The sequence below is a fragment of the Harmonia axyridis genome, chromosome 5 (genome assembly GCF_914767665.1).
Source record: "Harmonia axyridis chromosome 5, icHarAxyr1.1, whole genome shotgun sequence".
Lineage (NCBI taxonomy): Eukaryota > Metazoa > Arthropoda > Insecta > Coleoptera > Coccinellidae > Harmonia > Harmonia axyridis.
Window position 1 is genome coordinate 1,279,514 of NC_059505.1, and position 17,522 is coordinate 1,297,035.

Consider the following 17,522-nt stretch of genomic DNA (forward strand, 5'->3'; position numbering starts at 1 on the left):
TATTCACTTTTCACACATACTTCAACTTCGGTACTTACAATGACATCTGTTTCCATCCGGTAGTTCTGAAACAATATAAAATTCAATAAATATCATTAGAAAAATCAAAGATCCACAATAAATGATAAAAGTGTTAGAGCTACTGATTTAAATATAACTTTCAATCAATATCGGAAATAACTAACAATTTAATTTATTATTCGTGTCTGAGCGGTGATGATTTCAAAATTATCACGTATTCGAACGAGTTAAAATTTTGTGTTTAGATGTGAAATAACAATTTGAAGCCCCGTGATTGCATTACCAAGACCAGCAAAAATTGATCAAGAATAAAATAATAAAACAACTTAATATTTCAGTGATGACGGATACAAACGAGCTAAAATTTTCCGGGTAGAAAATGAATAAAGTCAAGGCCGTAGCAAAATCAATTAGAATCTCAAAAAAAAAGGATTCCAGTGACAATACATACGACAAAATTAAAATTTTTTATGTTGTTCGCATCCCTAGAACTATAGAAAATTCAAGCGAAGCATGAATCTTATTTCCGTAACAATAGATTGAGATTCAGCTTGTATATGTAAAATAAACACTCGAATATTCAGGCCAAATTTTATGAAGACCTAATCCTCAGAATAATCTGTAAAAACTAACCTACAACAATGCTATTATAATATATCACATCTCATAAGTATGAATGAATGAGTGCCCAAAAGCTTCAAATTCCAAGTTCTGGAATTTTTTATTAATTAATTATCTTTCTATAATCGATTAACAAATTCAACCTGGAGTGGCACTGGAACAGAGACTGCAAAGAAAAAAAAGTTATGTTGTATCTGTTGTAATCTGGAGAGAAGCCATATCATTTCCCTAATAAATCAGTAAATTACAGTGAGATGAAAATCAATGGAAAACAAAAGTATTATGTACCAGCATTTTATGTGAATCCTTTCCCAAAATACGAATATCCATACGAAATATTAATTAGGAACTAATGTCAAGTACCATCTGGATTCTCAATCGTTCTATTCAACTCCACTGATGCCTAGACAACGTAGACTCATGAACATGAACTCCACAGAAGTCTCATCAACACAAATGCTCTCCCTTAGTACAGATTAGTCTAACAATCCATGAAGAAGATATAAAGTCTGGAATTCCTCATGTAAAACACATGTAGAGAGTAAGCTCTCGGTTTATGTCGAGTATTGCCTATTTGCAGTTTCAACAGCAGGGATTGCTGAAAAATTGCCAATCTTCATTAGGCAAGACAAAGTTCGAGGGGTACCTATTCAAGGATTCAACTTTTTTTCATCATTAGAGGAGAATCTCTGTGAATAGAGGTTTTGAACCTTATGTAGCAAGTGTATTTCATCGTGAACATATTTGTATCTAGTGCGAAAAAGGAAAAAATTAACATTTCTTACGAGTGTGGAAGTGTCACCACGAGAAAGAAATGTGGTTTTCGAACTTATTGCAAACTATACTTTTTGTACGGTTGTGAATACAAATGAAAACGCTCAAGTCTAATTGATTTATTGCAAAAGCTTTCGTTGAGAGTATGCATTTTCTGCATTTTCTTACAAAAATTTTTTTCGGAAGACCGATTCAAGTGGTGTATTACTGCGTGGAATCATTTTGCACAGTCTGAACTGTGAAAAATGATTCAGCGCAGTTTTGAACCATTTAGTATAATATTAAAATGCTTTCCAATGAGAGGTTTCATATCCATTCCGCCATCTGGGCAGCTGTAACATTTGGAGCTGTCATCTTTTGACTCTTGTCAAGTGAAAATTGAACCATTACTGAAAATGGAACGATACACACTCCACTTGAAATTGTTAATATTAGATACGGAAATATGAAAAGTTCTCAAAACTAGAGCACTTTTGGGTAGTCATGAAACACCTTTTCGGCCCACAATAGTGAAACTGGTGGAAAAATTTAGTTAGTGAAGTGGAGAATCGAAACTGTGTGCGTCGCTAAAGAACAACTGAGAATTTTGCTGAATAATAAAATCGAATTTTGCCAAAAAAATATGTTCTACTATGGTAGACCAAGGACTTTTCAATGAGCCTGTTAATGTACGAATTGAACATGCAAAATTTCATGTAAAAGATATTGTGGTGCAACCATAGCCGTGGCGTTTGGCTGATTTGGTTTTTCATCATTGATGGCAAACCATTCATTGATTTCTCCTAAAATAAACTCGTTTTCTTTAAATATCAAAATGAATCCTCTTATTGGAAAACCCTTAACTCCAAACATTCGAAAAATGAGACTTAAATATTCAACACCTCTGACACCTGCAAATCAAAGAAATCCAGGTGGGTAGAAAAAAAAATCGTTTCAATTCCGCTCTTGATGGCCAACACGCTGGCTCGCGATCAGCTCCCACTCCGCGCAATTTACAGCATGAGAATACACATTTATCAACGTTGGGGTAATCTTGTTCTCAGAATTTGTTTCACTTTCCGTCTCTGTCATTTGTCAAGCAGACGGGGAGGCAAGACGAGGGAATTCTGAATAAGATTTTAGCGCGAACATGTAGACGGATAAATCGTAGATATGGTTGCTTATCGCTCTCCTTCAACTCGAATATGGAGACTTACATTAATCAGATTTTCAGTTTGTGAGCAATGCTGACACGCTTGAACGATGTAGCTATTCGGATCTGGTGAATCGTTCCTGTATTCAGGGTTTTCGGTGAAATGTACCGAAAGCATCTGCAGGAACACGACTTGAAATTGTCAAATCATCAACAAAAACATTATTTCTTATTACTCATCTGAAGGGTTTTCAACAGTAGTTTTCATTTTGATATTATATAGAGTGTTTTTTTTAGAGCTATAGAACTTTAAATTGCAATGAAACAACGATGGATTATTCGATTGACATGAATTTTATTCATCCGCAAGATAATCTTGTGGCATTACATTTCAAATATGATTTCTGGCATATGACCGCCACGGCTGGCTCGGATGTAGTCCAATCTGGACGTTCAATATTCGATGACTTTTTCCGACATTTGTGGCCGTATATCGGCAATAACACGGCGAATGTTATCTTCCAAAAGATCAAGGGTTTATGGCTTATCCGCATATACCAATGACTTTACATAGCCCCACAGAAAGTATTCTAGCGGTGTTAAATCACAAGATCTTGGAGGCCAATTCACAGGTCCAAAACGTGAAATTAGGCGGTCACCAAACGTGTCTTTCAATAAATCGATTGTGGCACGAGCTGTGTGACATGTTGCGCCGTCTTGTTGGAACCACAGCTCCTGGACATCATGGTTGTTCAATTCAGGAATGAAAAAGTTAGTAATCATGGCTCTATACCGATCACCATTGACTGTAACGTTTCTTTTAATCGCCCAACTTCAATCATTTTCTTGATCTACGTAAACATATCGATTGAAAGAAAGGTATAAACTTTCCATGGAAGAACTCTTACTTTTTTGATTTTCAAGGTCTAGGTATTTGAGTAAAAATTTTGGACATGAAAATTCTTGGGTGAGAACGAAATTTAGATAATTAGAGATCGTCAATTTCCACACCACTCACCGATTTTTCGTAGAACTCACAGTTTAAGAGAAAACTGGACTCGAAATTCTGGAAAAATCAGTAAAAATTGAATTTATTCACAAAAAACGTTAAATCTCCTAAAATATCTGTTACAGACCTCGCAAAATTTAACTGCTGATCTCCAAGTTATGGTTGTCAGAAATTCAGACCAATTTTCATAAATCACTCTGTATCTCCGAAACTAATAGTTTCTAATCGATTTTATGTCTTTACAGTGATTCTTGATCCATACCAATTATATTCGTAAATAAATCACTTCACTTTTTCAAATTCTGTCCTCATCTTTTGTGTAACTGTGGTTTTCGATTTAAGTTGAAAATGTAAACTGTACACCAGGTAACTTATATCTTACACAAGATACATTCCGGAATTCGGTAGATGATTGCATCCTGTTCACCAAACTCCAAAGGAATTTCTATTACGAAAGAGCAAGTAGAACAAGTTCAGCAAACTTAATACCAAGGGGTGAATAAGGGTTCGTTATAAATTTTAATGGGGACTCGAAAACAATTGTTTCCTACAAATACCTGCCTGCATGTTGAGTTTGCCGCGTTTTATTCGTACACAACGAACGACTTCAAGAGTACATAGTGGAAAAAACCAATTTCACCTAGATAACGTGCAAACTAAAAGAATACTCGAACGAGAACAAAGTTCTATGAGAATGGTGGATATCTAAACTCAAGGTGTATATTGTTACAACGAAACTTTTTGTGGTGAGAACGCTTGTTAAGCAATTTCAGTCGACCCATCAGAAGTTTCATTCCCCTATACAGGGTGAGTCTTTGACTTGTACAAATATTTCAACCGAATATTCCTGAAGTCAAAGAAAACACTTCTTCCTTTACCATTTTTTTCGATTCAGCTCGGTTGAAAAGATACCGACTGTTGAAAATCTATAAAAAATGTAATTTTTGATTATATCTCGCGAAGGGAATGGAACTGAAGGAAATGATTTTTGAAATATAGTTTTTTATTGATGTCATGAATCTTTTCCCAACATAAAATTCCATCAGTCCGGTCCGCCATACTAAGTGAGAAGAAAAATCGAATCGAAAAAAATAGTACAGGAGAAAAATGTTATTTTTGACCTCAGGAATATTCGGTTAAAATAAAAGGCCCATTGAAAAGTCCCCGGTCTACCATAGTAAAACACATTTTTTTGGCAAAATTCGATTTTATTATTCAACATAAAGTTGCCTTCGAAGACGATACAGCGATTATAGCGATCTTTCAACTTTTCGATACCATTTTTTGTACGATTTGTCTTTCGCTTCAAAATAGGCCACAGTTTCGGCGATTACTTCTTCATTGGCGTTAAATTTCTTTCCAGCGAACATTCTTTTGAGGTCTGAGAACAGGAAAAATTCGCTGGGGGCCAGATCTGGCGAATAAGGTAGATGCAGAAGCAATTTGAAGCCCAATTCAATAAATGATTGTTACATCGTAATAGCCTTTGAATCTTACCGCTTTTCACTTATACTTATACTGAAAACTTTTCTATATTATATAATTTCGAAATTGATATTCATGATTTTTTTTTTGCAATCGATCTTTCCAAACCTCTAGAAAACTAAATTGAAAATTTCCCATTTATGAACACATTGTATTATTCATAGAATTCTTTATCAGCATCTAATGCTTCTGCTCATGGATTTGGAGGTGAAATTAGGAATAACTGCTGATCACTGTATTAGCCTGAATTAATACAGCGAAGTACATTCGAATGGATGCTGACTCATCGAAATATCCAGTTATCAGATGCATTATTGCCAATAACTCGTTAATTCCTCCCGGTATCCGCTAGAGGGTAATGTTCTCCAAAACTCATTTTCCCCACCAATATACAATGATAGGCAATTCCTGGCGGATTCGGAAAGAATTGACCATCAACTTTTCCACTTTTATCGACCTCAAGAAAATTAATCATGTCTGACCTAATTGTGAATCCGTTTTGACGAAGGAAACGGGAAAATCTCATTTGGCACCATTGGGAATAGCATGATTGTTATTTCATTATCCAACTTCACAAGTTCTGAATTTTCTTCCAGTCCCCTAGATGATTGTTCGACAAATTGTTGAGGTGGCTGATAATTTCGTCTCGAGGAGGAAGATCATACTCGAAGTTTTCTGTAATTAGCACTTGCTTATTATAATCCTCGAGAGGATCAATTCATTCTTCACACAGGGGGACCAACATAAAATAGTCCAACAGAATACAGGATGTTCCTAAATTGGAGGTATAAAGTAGAATGAGAGATTCCCTGGATAATTTTCAGAAGAAAGTCCCATAAATATAGGATTATTTTCTAGAAATTAGGCCAATTGAAAAGGCCCCGGTTTGATGCACAGATGGCGGTGCTAGTATTGAATCCATATGATTTTTAGTTAGTATCAACCTTCAAACAATACGTGTCGAAATTGTGAGATATTGCGTTGTGAGTGTAGCTACTTTTGTTATTCGAAAAAAGATGGAAAAAAAATTCCGTGTGTTGATAATATATTGCTTTTTGAAGGGATAAATACAGTTCAAGCAAAATCTTGACTTGATGAAAAGTTTCCGTGGTCTGCACCAGGAAAATCAATCATCATTGATTGGTATGCTAAGTTTAAACGTGCTGAAATGAGCACCGAAGACGGCGAACGCAGTGGACGCCCAGAAGAGGCTGTCACCGACGAAAAAATCGAAAAATTTCACAAAATAATTTTGAATGACCGTAAAGTGAAGTTGATCGAGAAAGCAGAAAAGTTGGACTCTCACTATAATTGCTGTATCGCCTTTAAGGCGACTATGTTGAATAATAAAATCGAATTTTCCAAAAAAAATGTGTTTTACTAAGGTATACCGGGGATTTTTCAATTGGCCTATTAATGCCTAATTCAAGTTGAATATCTTGGGAAAGAAAGGTGCTATAAGAGAAATCAAACTTAAACGCCCTGTATCACGAAAACGAAGCGTTTACGGGCCTATGTTTATAGAACTTTTTTGTTGAAATATTTGAGGAATTTGTCCTTTTCATTTCAGAAACACCCTGTATATTGGTCAACGTAATATTTTCCGGAAAACTATTTCTTTTCTTGATTTCTTCTTATAAGCTACAGCTGGCGTCATTATGGTGACGATGTTTTTCTTTTGGAATGGAATGCTGTGGACGTCTTGCCATCTGGAAAACCCAACCCTCCAGAGTATAGGTGATGAGGTTAATAAATTAGGACATGGAATGGCATTCATTGAAATCTATGTCACGTTTCGGCATTGTTACATGTTACTCCAGTTCGAGCCATGTGCTGAAAATAGCAAAAGCTTGCAATTTTCCTTCTCTTCCGGATATGTTCGTTTTATGTTTCATTTTCCTAGAGGGGACTCTTACGTGCCTTCATTTTGGACCAATGTGGGATAGGAAAAGTCACTGCTGTAATACTATCTCTTTATTGAAATTGTTATCCACAGGAATATACGATAATAAATTTTTGAACAGGTAATATTCGGTTCAGAGATGATATTGCTTCAATGCATTTCTTTATTTGCTGGTGAAGGAGATTGGATTATTTTTTGGTTTTAATGCAATAGGTATTCTTTCATTATTGGGGAAAATATAGAAAACATGAAGATGTTGCATCAGATCTTCAACTTGCTTATCTATTGATTTTCCTGAAAGATTTCTCTTCCGTTAACCTTTTTTTTTGGAATATTGAATTGATACATGTTCGAAAGTATTCCATTAAGAGGTTTCAGTTTGAATAGCTCGCTATCTAGTCAGCTGTCACTTTTGAAGCTGTCATTTTTTGATATTAGACAAGTGAAATTACAACAGTCCTGAAAATGGAACGATATACACTGCGCAAAAACATTAACGCACAATATGGAAATCTCAAATTTATTCTTCAACTGAAGGTGTTCTCAATGATAATTATTTTTATCAGAATTATGCATGCATATGTTATCCACTTTCAACATTTTTCTTCAATACAGATGTTTTTTCCCAGCAGGAATAAAAAAAGATGAGATTATCAGATTTTGAATGTATTGGCTCCATTCTGAAATCAGTTGTTCTCAATCAATTCTAGTGATCAATAGTTTTTCTTTCGTTTGATTTTCTACACTCGATCGCTATGCAACGCGAAACACGCAATTTGACCCAAGAGGAATGTGCCCAAGCGGTAGTTTTGCGAGAAGATGGGTGGACATACACAAGAATTGCAGAAAGGTTTGGAGTTTCCCATACAAGTATGTCCAGAATGTTGCAGCGATTCAGGGAGACAGGTATGAATGTCCGAAGACCAGGACCGGTAGATCACGGGTAACAACTGCCATTCAAGAACGTTACTTGAGAGTTTCTTCGTTGAGACAACGGTTTGCAACCGCTCGCCTCCTTCAAAATCAGCTTGAGCAAACTCATGGGGTGCAAATTAGCACTCAGACAATGAGAGATCACCTCAGAGAATATGATTAGGCCTAGTGTCGCAGCAAGAGGCCCAGCCCATCGAAGGGCGCGTTTGGATTTTGCGAGAGAGAATATCCATTAGGAAAAGGCTGATTGGGAAAGAGTGCACTGAGCATATCTTTCATGTGGACGTTTGCATACAATAGAACGTCGATCACAATGGTAGAGGCAGAATCTAGACTCATCTCTGAAGAGAACACTTTCCCAATCAGCCTCTTCCCAATGGATATGCTCTCTCGCAAAATCCAGAAGCGCCCTTCGATGGGCTGGGGTAAGAGCTGGGCCTCTTGCCGCGACACGAGGCCTTTAATCATATTCTCTGAGGCGATTTCTTATTGTCTGAGTGCTAATTTGCACCCCATGAGTTTGCTCAAGCTGATTTTGAAGGAGGCGAGCGGTTGCAAACCGTTGTCTCAACGAAGAAACTCTCAAGTAACGTTCTTGAATGGCAATTGTTACCCGTGGTCTACCCTGTCCTGGTCTTCGGACATTCATACCTGTCTCCCTGAATCGCTGCAACATTCTGGACACACTTGTATGGGAAACTCCAAACCTTTCTGCTATTCTTTTGTATGTCCACCCTTCTTCTCGCAAAACTACCGCTTGGGCACATTTCTTTTGGGTCAAATTGCGTGTTTCGCGTTGCATAGCGATCGAGTGTAGAAAATCGAACTAAAAACTCCTCTTGAAAAACCACTATAGGAAAACCCTCCATATGACATTGCCATTTGCGTTCAACGCAATTCAGTCAACGATAATATAGAGAAAGTAAAATAGACAACTAAGAACTCGACGAAAATGTCTGCACAAATTCTTGGTGCAGAAATAATTATTTCTCAAACATTTTAACGAGGGAAAACAGCCACGAAGCGCATCGCAGCTAATGCAGCAAACCTAATTTCATCTTGTAGTGAAACACATCTTCATGTCGAAGTACGTCTTCGGGGCGAAAATCTTAAAATCTCCGGATATGGAGCCATAAGCCATAGGCGGGAATTTCCGTCAAGGGAGGGGTAGAACGGCATCTTACAAATATACCCCTCGTTTTAACTCCATCAAACTGGCAGAGCTGGGGTTATTACATCATAATTTCCGCCGTGAATTCTGTTTTTTTTTTTCTTCCTGTTTTAATGGCGAGAAATATCCGACTGTTTCTTTGTTCGTTGTTTGATAAGAAAAACGGGTTTTATTGCTGTCACGTTTTGTGGCTGATACAAATGGAACGTGATGAAATATTCGGACATGTCTGGATATAGGGGATAGCCTTTCCCCTAATGAATACAGTGGAAAACTTTTGTGAAAAATCCCTGAATAGGTATACGAAGAATACTGAATGACAAAAAAATGTATTTCCTCTTATTCAAATTCAGATATTATAAACCAAAGACATTAGTATCGAAAGATTGATAAATGTGGGTTGTTCATTATTGAGAATGCAGTGAAAAAATTCTCAACTCATATACCACAATATAAAGTGGATAACTAACGGGTGTTTTTTTTTCGAGGTATATAACTTTAAGTTGGCATTAATGTTCAAGATGGCGACCGATTTAACAGTTGTCAAGTGATTTACTCTCAGTTTAGTTTGGCAATTCATCACGAATAGACTCACGCCTGAAAAACGCTTGCAAATAGTGCAATTTCATTTCGAAAATAATGGTTCTGTGCGGAATACGATTCGCGCACTACGTCCATTTTATTTTGTTAAACGATGAAGCGCACTTCTGGTTGAATGACTACGTAAAAAACAAAACTGCCGCATTTGGAGTGAAGTTAATCCTCAAGTGTATGTCGAAACACCGTTACATCCAGAAAAACTGACTGTTTGGTGCGCTTTATGGGCTGGTGGAATCATTGGTCCGTACTTTTTCAAAAACGATGATGACCAGAACGTTACAGTCAATGGTGATCGGTATAGAGCCATGATTACTAACTTTTTCATTCCTGAATTGAACAACCATGATGTCCAGGAGCTGTGGTTCCAACAAGACAGCGCAACATGTCACACAGCTCGTGCCACAATCGATTTATTGAAAGACACGTTTGGTGACCGCCTAATTTCACGTTTTGGACCTGTGAATTGGCCTCCAAGATCTTATGATTCAACACCGCTAGACTACTTTCTGTGGGGCTAAGTAAAGTCATTGGTCTATGCGGATAAGCCACAAACCCTTGACCATTTGGAAGACAACATTCGCCTTGTTATTGCCGATATACGGCCAGAAATGTTGAGAAAAGTCATCGAAAATTGGACGTCCAGATTGGACTACATCCACCGCCATGCTGGTTTTCAACGTCAAAATCACCGTTCTTGAAGCATTGAAACCACTCTCGGCATGTTCTTTCACTAATAGTGGCCTCACCATAGGTATTTGAGTGCATTCGATGAGCCCCAGCCCTAGATTTCTTCATATCAAAACAGAAAATTAAAACTTCCCGCAAATAACGAGATTTTTCATCATGTTTAATCAAGAATAACTTTATGATACAGACAAATATCGACTTATATTTCGATGGCGTTATGTTTGCAAATACTAATAGTTTCAATACTCATTTACCCAATCTGTAGGGAATATTAATACAGATTTGATAACTGGTGCAATCATCACAAAAAGGACAACAAGAAACACCGTGTATCACTAAAACAAAGCATTTGCGGGCCCATGTTCATACGATTTTTTTCTCTTAAGAATGATTGTCAGCTCGAATTCTCCAAGAAACAGAACTTTCATCAAACTATTGCTCTGCTTGCGACCTTTCGCAATACTTTTCCCATCAAAAAACAGTGTTTTGTTAATATAAGAACCCGTTTTCATCGAAATTTTCACACTCATCTTTAGAAGCTTGGTTCTGTTGAGGAAAAAATTGGTAAAAAGACCTTAAAATAGAAGAATTTATTACAATACTTATAGTTCTAGTAAATTCTTAGCAGAAGAAAATATTTTGGACAGACATGCGCGAAACACAGGTGCGTTATATGAAGTTATTTCTGGATTATATTGTTTCTCCCCGTCTTCTCCTTTGATGATAACTTTCAATGAACTGGCATTTTCACCTTCATTTCTTGGAAGTTATTCGAGTGAGCCAGTTCCATCTAACGGATCCAATCTATTCCTGGAATCGAATATGTGAAGGGAATATCCCCCCCCACGGTAATTCTGCTTGAATATCAGCTCGGTGGGACACCTGATTCAATTTTCTGACATGAAAGGTCAATAGTATACAGGAAATATCAGTTTTCGGTTAGGAATAATGCTGGCTTTCCACTTTGATAACATCTTGCTGATCGAAAAAGTGGTTGATTTAGTTAACGTTCCAATGTAGCAAGTCAGGATTCTTTAACTTATTGAGTTTTTTACTTTTATTTGTGAAGATTGGCAATAGATAGCGAAAATTGGAAGCGTGAAGGTTTTGCAACTAGTGGAATGATGGACAGGTGATTTATTTCAAGGTTTGAACAATGGTTTACATTTCAACCTCTCCTGATACTTTGCTGGATAGGAGTTCCTATTTGCTATTACTTTAGAAAATAATTGGCAATTTATTTTAGCAATTGTTCAATTCGTTTCTATTGAATCGAATAAAATAAACAAGAGGTATTACCGCAGACATCCTCAAATACAAAAAAATCACTTTCACTAGGACAATGCTCCCTGTCACAATGCAATGAAAACCATGGTCGAATTGAACGAATTGAAGTTCCACCACGTAGCTGATTCTGCAGATTTGCCCCCACTGATTACTGGCTTTCTGACAGATTTCAAAAGAATGCTCCAGGTGAAGAGATTTGGCTTTAATAAAGATTGTTGTAGTTGAAGCCAATATTGAAAGCAAAGAAAAATCTTTCTACAGAAAAGGCATTAAAAAGTAGGAGGAGTGTTAAGGTACATATATACACTCTTGGAAGTTAAAGAACAAAGTTGAATTTTTGGTTTGGCATACATAATTTCTTTAATTTCTACGGCAATTCATAAATAGAGAGTTTATCTCTGTATTGAAGTCTATTTCAGAATAGTTCATCTTCTAAATTAATTGAGTTCAATGCAGAAATGAAAATATTTCAAGTAGATTAGACCTTTCTTATTATTTAATTACCCAAAGTAAAGGGTGTATTTTTTAGAGCTATAGAATAAATTGCAATAAAACAACGATGGATCATTCGATTCATATGAATTTCATTTATCCGCAAGATAATCTTGTGGCATTACATTTTAAATATGAATTCTGGCATATGACCGCCACGACTGCCTCGGATTTAGTCCAATCTGGACGTCCAAATTTCGATGACTTTTTCCAACATTTGTGGCCGTATATCGGCAATAACACGGCGAATGTTGTCTTCCAAATGGTCAAGGGTTTGTGGCTTATCCGCATAGACCAATGACTTTACATAGCCCCACAGAAAGTAGTCTAGAGGTGTTAAATCACAAGATCTTGGAGGCCAATTCACAGGTCCAAAACGTGAAATTAGGCGGTCACCAAACGTATCTTTCAATAAATCGATTGTGGCACGAGCTGTGTGACATGTTGCGCCGTCTTGTTGGAACCACAGCTCCTGGACATCATGGTTGTTCAATTCAGGAATGAAAAAGTTAGCAATCATGGCTCTATACCGATCACCATTGACTGTAACGTTCTGGCCATCATCGTTTTTGAAGAAGTACGGACCAATGATTCCACCAGCCCATAAAGCGCACCAAACAGTCAGTTTTTCTGGATGTAACGGTGTTACGACATACACTTGAGGATTAGCTTCACTTCAAATGCGGCAGTTTTGTTTGTTGACGTAGCCATTCAACCAGAAGTGCGTTTCATCGCTAAACAAAATAAAATGAACGTAGTGCGCGATACGTATTCCGCAAAAAACCAATATTTTCGAAATAAAATTGCACTATTTGCAAGCGTTGTTCAGGCGTGAGTCTATTCATGATGAATTGCCAAACCAAACTGAGAATAAATCACTCGACAGCTGTTAAATCGATCGTCATCTTGAACAGTAATGCCAACTTAAAGTTATATACCTCGAAAAAAAAACACCCGTTATAAGATGTCATAGTCATTTTACTAGCAACATACATTAAATCTTATGTGGAAATTATTCAAATGGGAAATAATAAAGCATCAGATAAAGAATCAGTGTTTTTTTTCTTTATGATGTACCAAAGAAATCATGCTCTTTCAAGGATCTGACCTAGATTTTGAGCTCTTAAAATTAATAGACAGCACTGTACAACAAATTCCTAAAAATGAGAGACATATTTTCTGTTATACGTTTCTTGATTTGCAATACTTTTCATCGCTATGGAACGTTATCAATTCAAATCATGCGCTAACAAATTGTTCTAATTTTCATTAGCCCTTTTCAATTATAAATACGAAGAAGTTTGACTTCCTCTCTCAATTCGCTAATAATTTTAGCTTCTGGTTGGCAGCTTGTTTTACAAACAGGAAGCAAGGAATCCCCAAAACAGATACTGATCCTCGGGACAGCTCACTACACTAATTATATTCAGGAAATCTTCTGCTCTTTTCTGGAATTTAATTCAAACCGTTGTAGCTCTACCGAAAAAGAATTTGAGGAAATCTGTTTCGTAGGTTGTTATTCCCTAAGGAGATCAAATGCAACTTCAATATGTTACTGGCAAGAAATCGTTATATTATTTTGAATTTGTTTGGAACATATGAAAAACTACATTAGAATTTATTCTTGTCAAATACAAGACATGAGAATGTAAATGTTTTTTCTCTATTTCAGTATCGTAATGAGATCATTACAGTTCTAAGGGGTGTTTTTTTCGAGGTATATAACTTTGAGTTGGCATTTCTGTTCAAGATGGCGACCGATTTAACAGCTGTCAAGTGATTTATTTTTAGTTTGGTTTGACAATTCATCATGAATAGACCCACACCTGAACAACGCTTGTAAATAGTTCACTTTTATTTCGAAAATAATGGTTCTGTGCGGAATACGTATCGCGCACTACGTCCATTTTATTTTGTTTAGCGATGAAGCGCACTTCTGGTTGAATGGCTACGTCAACAAACAAAACTGCCGCATTTGAAGTATTCCTCAAGTGTATGTCGAAACACCGTTACATCCAGAAAAACGGACTGTTTGGTGCGCTTTATGGGCTGGTGGAATCATTGGTCCGTACTTCTTCAAAAACGATGATGGCCAGAACTTTACAGTCAATAGTGATCGGTATAGAGCCATGATTACTAACTTTTTCATTCCTGAATTGAACAACCATAATGTCCAGGAGCTGTGGTTCCAACAAGACGGCGCAACATGTCACACAGCTCGTGCCACAATCGATTTATTGAAAGACAAGTTTAGTGACCGCCTAATTTCACGTTTTGGACCTGTGAATTGGCCTCCAAGATCTTGTGATTTAACATCGCTAGACTACTTTCTGTGGGGCTATGTGAAGACATTGGTCTATGCGGATAAGCCACAAACCTTTGACCATTTGGAAGACAACATTCGCCGTGTTATTGCCGATATACGGCCACAAATGTTGGAAAAAGTCATCGAAAATTGGACGTCCAGATTGGACTACATCCGAGCCAGCCGTGGCGGTCATATGCCAGAAATCATATTTGAAATATAATGCCACAAGATTATCTTGGGGATAAATGAAACTCATGTCAATCGAACAATCCATCGTTGTTTTATTGCAATTTGAATTTCTATAGTTCTAAAAAAAAACACCCTTTAGTTGAAACGGTTTTTATTGTGACATTAAACTTATGGTCGGTAGATAACAATCGTCCTTTCTCTTTGTAGGCAATATAAATATTGATTATGACCAGTGATAAAGGCATAGTTTTCGTCACAATAACTAGAGTTGACTAGACAAAACTTTCCTTTCAGAAGATTTCTCTTCTAACAATTTTTTTAGGGATTATTATAAAAAATTGTATAAAATATTGTAATCTCATCCAAAATATTTCGGAGATAGCAGTCTCAACGAAATCATCCATTAAATTCGTTGATTCACAAGTCACGGCTGTACTTATGCAAACGGAAATCGCGGTAATAATTTTCTTCGTTCTTCAGTAGAATCTCATTATCAGTTCGCAGAATGAGTAAGAGAATCACGTCTGGAGCATGGCCCCTTATAAATTCTCTTACTCTGTGATTTCCGCTCTCAAATCGAGGAGATACTCATTCGGAATATCAAATAAGGCATGCCACCCTATCGAAATCACAGATCCTATGCAAGACAAAATTGATAACAATAGGTATCGTAGAGCGGTGTGACTTTGCACCACTTTTTATAGTTTTCTTGGTGCAACTTTTTCGTTTTTTTGTAGAATGAGTCTTGTGCAAAGTATGTTTAATTTGAACATTTAAGTTGTCGACTACTGTGGTTAGAATCAGATGAAAAGGTGCAAACTTCTTTTCTTTTCAATTTCAAAAATTTGGCAAAGTGACCCACAAATCGGTGTGAGTTTGCCAATGCCTTAAAAATGGGTTTTTTCGCAATTTAATGAAATGCTGGCGGTATATTTTAGTGCACTAATGCCTCCGGTTTCGCCCATATATCTTTTGTCAATTTCATTCCAAAGAGTTCTTCTGGGAATGTTCTACACTTCGGAAACTGTATGTATTGAAATGTTTTCATTTCGAACTGCATTGATTGCTCGGATTAGTGTTTTTTCCGTATAATTACTATATTTTCTTGCATACATCTTCTTTCTGTATCGACGACCCATAATTGTGCCTCAAAATAACGCAGGTGAAACAAATTTGGTAAGTGACAAAGTCTCCCGCCAAAGTGCCACAATAGAAAAATTTCTCAAAATATCGAAGCCCTGTCAACCAAATGTTTTCAGTTTTTTTTCAACGTGACTCTAAATGAACGTAAAGTAAGCTGCTAAATATATTTCGATTTACTGTTCGCCATATTTTCTGCACAACTCCTAGTATTTCGCATATATACCCACGTTAAAAAATTACCCGCTCACATAACATACCGTAGCACACCATTCAAAGTACGCCAGACGACTGCGACGGTTGCAACATGTGGGTATATAGTGTGGTTAAAGGTTCCGATTCGTGATTTCTGTAAGATGTTGCCAACTTTACGAAAACAAAGTGACACTTGAAATATTAGGCAGTTCGGCAAAGTCACCTCAGTTGGCAAAATCACACCGCTCTACCGTACGTACAGAAAAAATTTAGTTGTTATGTATGTTTCACGGTAGAAAATTCAGTAGTTACGTCAATATTAGAATAGAATAGAATAGAATAGAATAGCCTTTATTGGTGATATTGCATAACAATATAGTTGCTTTCACAAGTCATAAAAAATACAATTAATAGGTGAGATGCAAACATTCAAAATATATATGAAGAGTACAAGAGCAGTCAAAAGTCATCAAAATTATAAATGATATGAATACAGTCAATAAACAATATATCCACACAAAAATACACTATAAAATACTATACATATACAATAGTTTAATATAATAAATAATAATAATAGATAAAAAATAATAAATAATAGATAAAATTTGCATTTCATAAGAGCCGGACAACCTTAAAATTTACATTTAAAAAACTCTTCTATCGAATAGAACACATTCTTCACTAATTCCTCCTTCATTTTATTCTTAAAATGTTTAAATGTTAAGTTCTTGAAAGAGGAGGGTAAAATATTATAAATTGATATTGCGCAGAAGGCGGGAGAGTTCTGGGATCTACTAAGTCTTAGAAAATCCTTTCTAATGTGATCTTTGTTCCTAGTATTGTAATTATGTACATCAGATTGTAGATGAAAGGAGTTTTTATTTTATTAGCTTCATGAATTGTTATAAGGTTCTCTATTTGTCTGTCATCAGTGCTGAAAACAGATCATTAATATCATCATTAATAAGAACGATGAACTGTTGTATTTGTGTCGACTTTTTACCAATCGTCAAGGGGTATGATGCCAATTGAAAAGTCCCCGGTCTGATGCAAAGATGGCGGTGCTAGTATTAAATCCATATGATTTTTTGGTAGTTCCAACCTTCAAACGATACGTGTCAAAATTTGACAGCAGTCCGACCATTAGTTTGTGAGATATTGCGTTGTGAGTGTAGCTACTTTTGTCATTCAAAAAAATATGGAAAAGAAGAATTTCGTGTGCTGATAAAATATTGCTTTTTGAAGGGAAAAAATACAGTTGAAGCAAAATCTTGGCTTGATGAAGAGTTTCCGGGGTCTGCACCAGGAAAATCATTTATCATTCATTGGTATGCTAAGTTTAAACGTGGTAAAATGAGCACCGAAGACGGCGAACGCAGTGGACGCCTAAAAGAGGCTGTCACCGACGAAAAAACTCGACAAAATAATTTCGTAAAGTTATCGAGTACATACAGTCGCAAATGTGTGAATTGGTCATGAAAAATTTCATGAAAAGGAAATGGTGCTGCAACCGTTGCGTTGGTTGATATTGTTTTCCATCATTAATGAAGTGCCTTCCTCTTCATAACGAAA

The 17,522-nt window shown here is 36.4% G+C and overlaps 1 protein-coding gene across 2 annotated transcripts in view; it reads right to left on the reverse strand.

Moving 5' to 3' along the window:
- The window catches only part of LOC123679643 (dopamine receptor 1), a 189,779-nt gene that overhangs the window by 135,753 nt on the left and 36,504 nt on the right, over positions 1-17,522 (reverse strand). For both annotated transcript variants that reach the window (XM_045617032.1, XM_045617034.1), the window contains exon 3: positions 39-65. In XM_045617032.1, coding sequence (XP_045472988.1) covers positions 39-65 — 27 coding nt within the window. The remainder of the gene's footprint in view (positions 1-38; positions 66-17,522) is intronic.